Raw genomic sequence first — 9,876 nt, forward strand, 5'->3', positions numbered from 1 at the left:
GCTGAAGAAGAGATTTGGGGTAGGGCAAGGCTGAGGGCAGTGGGTTGCGGGGAGCAGGGGGACTGTGGGGGAGGCTGTTGGAATGGGGGCAGGGACTGAGGGCAGTGGGTTCGGGGTGGGAGGTACAGGGGGAACAGGGTCAGGGTGGGGGCTGAGGGCAATGGGTCGGGTGAAATGATCGGGGGGAGGGACTGTGGGGGAGGCAGAGGGAACAGGGTCGGGGGGCTGAGGGCAGTTGGTTGAGGGTGGGGGTACAGGGGGGACTGCGGGGGAGGCTGAGGGAACAGGGTAAGGGTGGGGCCTGAGGGCAGTGGGTCTGAGGGGAGCCCCCCCAGAGGGACCTGCCAGGGGGCCAGGTGAGCCCAGCAGAGCTTACCTGGAGCGGCTCCCAGGAAGCATCCAGCAGGCAGGTCCCTCCCAGTCCCTCTGGCCCCTTCCTAGGGTCGGGTCGAGGGGAGGGGGGCAGGGGTGGGGGGGGCTCTCTGCCTGGCGGCCGCTGCCTACTGCCGGAGTCTACAGGCCCCGCCCCGCTGCAGCACGCAGGGGAGTGAGACCTCCCTGCCTCTCTGTGTGCCGGGGCAGGGGCAGGGCTGCGCTCTGCAGGCTCCTGCCGGCCGGGCGGGGGGCCCCGTGGGCTGACACCGCCGTGCCGGGAGCTCAGCTGCGCGCTGCCCCAGGGCCCAGGGAGGGAAGGTGAGCGGCGCCGGCGGCACCGGCTTGCCACGGTTCCCCCAGCGTGGCTGCCCTATCAGCGCTTTTGGGTCTTTAAATAGCCGTCCAGGGGAAATCCCGGACATTTTTAGCTTTTTACAAATTCCCCCCGGACGGCTATTTGAAGACCCAAAAGCCGGACATGTCCAGGGAAACCCAGACATATGGTAACCCTAGCATAGGCTGCACAAGCCCACCTGATGCCAGGGGTACGTACGCACTTGTACAGCCTGCACTGCAGCATTCTCACTGTGAATGTTAGCACGCTAGCTAGGTTACAGCTAGCACAGGGATGTCTACATGAGGTGCAAATCACACCACTGGCTGCACTGTAGAGGTACACTGAGTCAGGGGCACGGAAGTGGCTGGAATCAGAACCTTTAACCTGACCTAAATTTCATGGCTTGCTCTTCTCTGTACAAAGGGCCAAATCAGAACTTGGATCAGACACCTCCTTTGTCCACTGCAAACGTTGCAGGGTTCAGAAACTAAACCAAGATTCAGATTCTTATTTCACTGCTTACCTTCCAAACTGGAGTAAACCAAACTCTGGAGTCAAAACCCCTGGAGCTTTAGAGGCTTTCTTAATCCTCATCCAAATGTCATCACTTGGGTCCATAATTAGCTGATACACACACATACAATGCCCATTAGCTACTATATATAAAGTTGCACCCCTTAAACTTATAAAGAACACAGGAAAAGGGATAGAATCAGACCTTCTGGCAAAGTCCTCCCATCGAAAAATGTGACTGGTTGGTTGAGTTGTCGATACACTTGAGGTACCGGAGGGTAAAGGCGGAGGCTCTCTTTAATGCACATGGTGGTGTAGGGCATATTACTAAGGTCATTCCTGAAAAGAAACCAAAGATATGTCTGAACATGGGAACCTCCTCCCCAATGCAGAAATACAAGGCTGCCTGCACAACCTGTTGTTTCTCTAAGTGAATCTTTTAGATTGCAAACCCTCAAGGGAATCTACGGTCTGAAAGAAGTTCCCTCTTGTTCTCTTCAAATGGAAGAATTCTGACTAAAAGTGGGAAACACTGTTCTGTTTTTCCATACCCAAAGAGCAGTGAGGCCTAAATTCTGCTCTCACCAGCAGTGTGTTCAACTGGAGTAATGCGGTGGGTTACTCCATCTGTAACTGAGAGCAGAATCTGTTCCACCTACAAAATACCTGATATCCAAAACCAGGATCAGTTACTTATCTGATATCCTGGTTACAGCAGCTCAATATTCTTTCATTACAATATTTTTTAATGAAAAATGGCTTTTTGATCAAAATGAAAGTTTTTGAGGAAAATTTTTTATGGGTTGACCAAAATGAAAAATGTCGATGAAAATCTATTTTTTTGTTGTTGAAATGTTCTGGTTTTTCAAAAGCAGAAACTAAAATCTGAAAAAATGTTCAATACGACTTTTCAGGTTTTTCTTGGGTTTTCGCTTGTGAAAACAAAAATCTTTTTCTGACATTTCTTTAAGATTTGTTTTTGTTTTGCCTTCAAAAATCAAAACAAAATATGGGAAATTTTGAAAGTAATGTTCTTAAATTTTCCATGAAAAATAATTGGCATTTTTCAATCAGCTCCCGTTCTCTTGTCTCAGGAACTCTTTTTGGGACACCCACAATGTCTTCATTTTTTCATTTCATCCATCTCAGACATTTGGGTTTAATAACTTACAAACGGTTTGTCCAAGACTTATTACTAGATCTGGTACTATTAGTTCTGTTTTTACCAGAAGCCCCAGTCCAGTGGAACAAGCATTCAATGTAATGAATGCTGTTTGCAGTGAAAGGAAAAGTTTAAAAGCGCAGGTTCAATCAAAGCTGTTCTTTTGCTCAAAGTGCATGTTTAACAACACTCCTTCAAGGTTACACAATAAACTCATTCAGGGCACTAAGTTACTGGGAGGGAAAGTCCTCCACTCTGAGACATATGTCCACGTGGCTGTGGAGTTAGAAGTTAGAAGTAGGTGAGACCAGTACACATATTAAAAAAAATATGTATATTTTTTGTGATTTGGATGAGTATTTCACAATTCCAAAAAACGTCACCACAAAAGAGTCCAACTTTTATGTATATTTTTAAAATATGGTCACCTTGTCCCTCTAACATGATTGGACAGCTTAGATGTTTTTTGATCAAATGCATCCTTTGTAGAGCTGGTGGGAAAATTTCTGATGAAACCGAGTTTGATTGGAAAATGCCAGTTCATCAAACCTACAATTTTTCACAAATGTGATTTGGGTTCAAAGAACATTTGCTGAATCTCAGGAAGTTATGTTGGAAAACTACCGGGTCCCTGCCAGGTGGGACTGCCCTTGGAGACTGCCCTGGGGCTAGGGAACTCACGCTTTCGTAGTCTGCAGCTCTGGGGCAGCCCCACCATACCAGGACTTCTAGGCTCTCTGTTATGCAGCTAGGAGCCTGGAAGCCTTGGGAGACCCGGATAGAGCTCTCAGATTCTTAGCTTGGATGTCGTGGGAAAGTCCTTCCATGCAGACTGCCACAGGGCCAGGGATCCCAGGGACTCCAGACTCCCAGCAGCCCAGGAAGCCAGATGACCCAGGAGACTGGAAGCTCTGGGGTCCCCGACTATATGTCATTGTTTCCAAAACAATGGTTTGGGGGATTTCCAGTTCACAAGAAATTTTGAACAAGTTGGTTTTTGTTCTGATTCGGAACACAGTCAAATTTCCAAGTGCCAAAATTTCTCAAACTGGAAATCCCAAATTTCTGCCAGCTGTAATCCTTAGACGGTGACAGATCTGTGCTTCCCTATTTATTTTCATTGATGACTTGGGCACTAACTCTGCCATAGACTGCTTTCATCCATTGATAATTCTTGGCACTTATTTAGTACATTTCATTTGTAGTTGTTTGTCAGTTATAAAACCTATGGCAGTTAATGCCCAAATCAACAATTATCATGAGTAGGTGATGACAGGCCTACCACCAAACCTTAAGGTGCAGTTCATCAATAAACATCTAAGGTGTCTGTGACAAGACAGAACAGGCATGTTAAGCCAGATGCCCAGTTAATGTATATAAGCAGGAATGCCCTGGAGCACTAAGTGACTTCAGTGGAGTTGACTGGGGGTCTGGCAAGTTAATTCTTAGAGCCAAATTCTGTTCTCAGTGGCACCAGTGTAAGTCTGAAGTAACTCCACTGAAGTCTGAAGAGTTACTCCAGATTTATATTCTCAGACTCTGCACATGCCTAAAATTTAACTTGAGATGTTCACAAAATTTCAAACTCCCATCCCGCGTCTTAATGTGTAATGATTAAAAGCAGAGTCTGGAACATTCTTAAGTCTCAGCATTAGCTGTTCCAACATGGATCTTCAAGAGGAAACAGTGTGCAATAAAGAAGGTGAAGTCTCACCACTGAATGGTCTCTCTGTCTCCCAGAATCTCCTTGATCTCTTCCCTGCATCTCTGCTGGTGCTCTGGGTGCAGGGCCATGCAGTATAAGAGCCAGGAGATCCCAGTGCCTGTGGTATCATGACCCGCAAACATGAAAGTGTCTGCCTCGGCACGTATATCTTCATCAGGTAATCCTTCTCCATTTTCATCCTAATTTTGGAATGGACAAGTTTGCAATTAAACCTCATGCTTCAGGGTTTAAGACAATCTCTAACTATTAGAGATGAGGATAAAACCTAAGTGGTGGGCAGATTATCCCACATCTGCCACTGCAGGGTTCGTACAACTTCTCTTTTAGGAGCTGGCCACTGTCAGAGACAGGACTAGATGGGCCTCATGTCTGATCCAGTGGCAATTCCTGTGTTCTTTTGTTCATGTTCTGCATTCCCACAAGAATCCCTCAATATATATATATATATATATATATATATATATATATACCATTTGAGGAGTTGCATATCAAGAATTAATTCAATCCAACCACTTAGACACCCTGTGGCCACATTGTTGTATAATGAATTCACATAGGTGGAATCTGAGAAAGAAGAAGAACCAATTTTGCTGTGACATCAGGTAGTGCAGGTCTGGCACAGACAAACACAGTCCTTTTAGCTAGAGCTGGGTGAATAATGGATTATTCAGTTCTCTTGCAATTCTGAAAAAAGTGTTGAAAAATGATTTCAGGTTGAAGACAATCAATTTTTTTTTCAAAATTTTTGGCAAATTGAAAAGTTAAATTGAATGAAACATTTTGTTTCAACAAACTTGAAATATTTCATTTAGATTTCAACCATTTTAAAATATTTCAATTGACTTTGTTAAAAAAACAAGCACATCCAACCAAATTCACCGCCCATTTATAGCATGGTTGAATTTGACCTATTGCATCCAGACATTCCAAGCACACACAACGGCCAAAAAGATTAGAAAAGGGAATATCTGGTGAGGAAACTGAAGTCAGCAATGCTCAGGTATCTGCCAATGATTCTTAATGAAATGTGCCCATGCTATAGTTACAGTTAGTTCATGTGTGTTCTTCAAGACTCACCTTGGCACACAGAAGAATATCCAGAAAGTCCAAGTGCCTCTTCTTCTGGATCTTTTCAAGCTCTCGCTCATCCTTGAGCCACTCCTTCCTCTCCTTGATCACCTTCTCTAGGGAAAGAATGATCAACATATGATTTAGTTAAAATATCACTGTGATTCACTAGTAATTCAATCACCTGGGAAGGCAAATGGTGGAAGCCGCATCTCTAGATACATTTAAAAAAGGACCAGTCAAATCACTAGAAAAAAGAATACTTTGCACCTTTCAACAGAGAATCTCCAAGTTCTTTACATTCAGTATTCTCAGAACTCTTCTGTGAAGTATGTACGTTATGTGGTATTTCCCCCTTTTCCTGGGTAAGGAAATTTAGGGCACAGAAGTATTAAGTGATTTTGTTTCAATGTCACATGAGAAATCTGTAGCAAATGCAAGAATATATCTCAGATCTCCTGGCTCCAAGTCCTGTTATAATCACAAAACCATCTCATGGAATAGCTCCATAGATTCTCCTACCTTTTTGTTCCAGGACCACTTAGTAAGACAAGGATTATCTCATGGGTCATATTCCCATCCCATTGCAACATTCCAATCCCACCACTGCTTGGTTCTTAGCAGATTTCATTCTGCAGATTGCCAGGCAGGTCTCTGTGGACTGACTGTACCCCACGAGCGCAGTTTGAGAACCATTGGATTAAATGACATAGCACTCTAGATTTCTTTTTTCTCTGATTCCACTGGATGATTCAGTTAATGGACCAGAATGTGGGGTTCTCCTGGTTAGTGGAGATTCCCTAAAGCATAAATTTCAGGACCCAGGTAATCTGAGGAACATTCAAGGTCTCTACCACCACATACCCCCACTTTTTTAATCTAATATCTTCCAGTGTGTCTCCCCTGTCTGCCCAGAAGGCCATCCCTCTTAAGAGACCCAGTATCTTGAGCATGGCTAATGTCTCAATTGTACAGACGAAAGTCTTGAGTCAAGAGAGGAAAGAAATACCTGTATGGCGATGGACTATTCTGCAGGCATTCCGGAAGCGACGCCCATGGGGACTGAACCAGTAGATGAGGTCATTGTGGTACAGAAACGTCCTCGTTCTCTCTTGTACCATGGATGTGAGCTGTCGTATAGCTTTGAGAAATGTATTCTCGCTAAAGGGAAGACAAAAAAGGGGAGTTTAATGTGTGTTAATTAGGGCTGTTGAGCAATTAAAAAAATTAATTGCGCTGTTAAACAATAATAGAATACTATTTATATAAATATTTTTGGATGTTTTCCACTTTTTCAAATATATTGATTTCAATTACAACACAGAATACAAAGTGTCACTATTGTAGCTGGCATTGCAAGATATTTATGCGCCAGATGTGCTAAAGATTCATATGTTGCTTTATGCTTCAACCACCATTCCAGAGGACATGCGTCCATGCTGATGATGGATTCTGCTCGATAATGATCCAAAGCAGTGCGGACTGATGCATGTTCGTTTTCATCATCTGAGTCATATGCCACCAGCAGAAGGTTGATTTTCTTTTTTGGTGGTTTGGGGTCTATAGTTTCCGCATTGGAGTGTTGCTCTTTTAAGACTTCTGAAAGCATGCTCCACACTCTGTCCAGATCAGATTTTGTAAGGCACTTCAGATTCTTAAATCCTGGGTCGAGTCTTTAGAAATCTCACATTGGTACCTTCTTTGGTTTGTCAGATCTGCAGTGAAAGTGTTCTTAAAATGAACAACATGTGCTGGGTCATCATCTGAGCCTGCTATAACATGAAATATATGGCAGAATGCAGGTAAAACACAGAACAGGAGACATACATTTCTCCCCCAAGGAGTTCAGTCACAAATTTAATTAATCAATTATTTTTAACGAGCGTCATCAGCATGGAAGCATGTCCTCAACATGGAAGCATGTCCTCTGGAATGGTGGCCAAAGCATGAAGGGGCATACGAATATTTAGCAGATCTGGCATGTAAATACCTGGCAAAGTCGGCTACAAAACACCTATTCTCACTTTCAGATGACATTGTAAATAAGAAGCAGGCAGCATTATCTCCCGTAAATGTAAACAAACTTGTTTCTCTTAGCGATTGGCTGAACAAGAAGTAGGACTGAGTGGACTTGTAGGCTCTAAAGTTTTACATTGTTTTGTTTTTGAGTGCAGTTATGTAACAAAAAAAATCTACATTTGTAAGTTGCATTTTTACAATAAAGAGATTGCACTACGGTACTTGGATGAGGTGAATTGAAAAATACTATTTCTTTTGCTTATGATTTTTACGGTGCCAATATTTGTAATAAAAAATAATATAAAGTGAGCACTGTACACTTTGTATTCTCTGTTGTAATTGAAATAAATATATTTGAAAATGTAGACAAACATCCTAAATATTTAATACATTTCAATTGGTATTCTATTGTTTAACAGTGTGATTAAAACTGCAATTAATCGCAATTAATTTTTTTCAGTTAATCACGTGAGCTAACTGCTATTAATCGACAGCCCTAGTGTTAATTAAAGAGGGACATTTATGCTACCTCAGTGCAACTTCATACTTTCTCACCCCCCGTGACCACAGGAATTTGTGGATGTTCCTTGCTTTTATTGAAAATCCCAGCCTAAATTGCTTTCCCTAAGTCACCCAAGAAGTCTCTGGTACAGCCAGAAATTAAACTCAGAGCTCCTGACTTTGAGTCCAGTGCCTTAAAGGCAAAACCACTGTTCTTCTCATACAGACCTGTACTGGCAGTTGCTTTGATAACTAAAGGTGCATTTCAGCATGCTATCTAAAGCCATCAAGCCAACATCGTCAAAGATATCCAGCGACTTGTCCTTTGTTGTCCGCTTTTCCCATTTATCCTAACGTAAAAAAGAGGGGTCAGCATTCACAAAACAAATGGAATTTCTCAGATGACCAAAATCTCAGCCATCGTCCTTTAAATAATTTCTTTGTCTGTAGGATCTGAGATTCATTTGCAATCTGTACAACATTAGGGGTATGGTGTAGAAGTGAAGAAACAGAGGATTTGGGGTTGAATTAGAGCATATCTTTTAGAAAGACATCGAGTCTTGATTTAAAGATTCCAAACAAGGATGAATTAAACAATTCCTTACTAATCGGTTTCAATAGTTGATTATGACTCACTCTTTCATGTATGCAGTGTAGTTGTAGCCACGTCAGTCCGAGGATATTAATGAGACAATGTAGATGAGGTTGGGTATTTAAGAAATTACCATAAAAGATTGAGACAAGGTGGGTGAGGTCATATCTTTGATTGGACGAACTTGTGTTGGTGAGAGAGCTTGTCGGTCCAACCAAGGTTGGGTCAGTTCACCCACCTTGTTTTGGATATTTACACTCAACTTGTGCAGCGACAAAGTTAAGCGAATTCCATGCCATACGTTATTCATAATACTTTATTCTTGTTTAGAGAGGCCGTGTCTACACTAACATTATGTCTGCAAAACTTTTGCCACTCAGGGGTGTGAAAAAACACCCCCTTGAGCGGTATCAGCTTTTCCAGCATATGCACTTGTGTGCACAGCGCTATACCGGTGGGAGACGCTCTCCCGATGACACAGCTACCGCCGCTCGTTGAGCTGGTTTTATTCTGTTGACAGAACAGCTCTATCCTATTGGCATGACACGGCTACCCGGGCGATCTTACAGCGGCACAGCTGTATCGGTGCAACTGTGCCACTGTAAGCTTGTAAGTGGAGACATGGCCAGAGACATGGTAAGTGAGGAATATCTTTTATAGGACTAACTTCTTGTTGGTATTTCAAACACATTGGCAAGAAAAAGTTTATGAATAGATGTACAGCCCAGCATATTGCTATGGTCGTTCGGCCACATGAAGCAGAAGGAACATCTGGAAGTTGGTGAATCGGGGGTGGGGGTGGCGGGGTTGCCATACTGAATTTACATTGACTTTCTTAGCAGATCATGTATGGAAGCCTTTCATCTAGTGGGGACTAGGTTCACACTTGGCTACTGTAACAGTGCTGTTTAGGTGAGTTAGTTAAATAAAAGACAGCGGTGATTAGATCTGGAGGCAGAGGCTGATGACTAAAAACATATTAGGCCTGATTCTCCCTTTGCATACACCACTGTAATTCCACTGATGCCAATGGGCTTACTACTGATTTATACTAGGGTAGAGGAGAAGAGAATCTGGGCCTTTGTTACACACAGGCTATAGAATGGGCTGAAGAATTACTCTAGTTCGAATCACAATTCAGTTTCAAGCAGCAATGTTAACAGGAGCCCCCCGGTGCTCCTCTTGATGCCACTGACCCAAGGGTAAGAAGACAGGGTTAGGAATATAGTATACTAGGCCACTGTTACATGGAGTCTACGGCCATCCCTGAGACTGGCCCACATTGGTAGCCAGATGTGATTTATTTCTAGGATGGAAATGGTGAGGAACATCTCACGCCAGCTTGTCTCACTGTATCGAATGAGCATAAAGTGCAGCTTGACAGGCCTTATGTTTCAGTGCGGGAAGGGGAAGGTTCAGAACGACGACAGTAGCAGAGGGTTACCTACCAACATCACTTTGGTGGAATCCGCCATCAGCGACACATAAGATTTCAAAATATCATTATGAAATGCAGGAGTCAGCAGTCTACGGTGCTGGAACCACTTTGGTCCATGTAAAACGATTAATCCTTTCCCTGAGGA

The 9,876-nt window shown here is 43.2% G+C and overlaps 1 protein-coding gene across 1 annotated transcript; it reads right to left on the bottom strand.

Moving 5' to 3' along the window:
• Positions 1-1,395: 1,395 nt before the first annotated feature.
• LOC113405133 (cytochrome P450 4B1-like) lies at positions 1,396-9,870 on the bottom strand (the record flags this gene model as incomplete). Its single annotated transcript, XM_026646700.1, has 6 exons — positions 1,396-1,564; positions 4,102-4,292; positions 5,191-5,297; positions 6,191-6,342; positions 7,930-8,051; positions 9,742-9,870. Coding segments are annotated over 6 exons (870 nt in total), but the record flags the coding sequence as incomplete, so codon positions are not given.
• Between the last annotated feature and the right edge of the window lie 6 nt (positions 9,871-9,876).

This window comes from Terrapene carolina, unplaced genomic scaffold (genome assembly GCF_002925995.2).
Source record: "Terrapene carolina triunguis isolate 2854851 unplaced genomic scaffold, T_m_triunguis-2.0 Scaffold39351, whole genome shotgun sequence".
In the NCBI taxonomy this organism is placed as follows: Eukaryota; Metazoa; Chordata; order Testudines; family Emydidae; genus Terrapene; species Terrapene triunguis.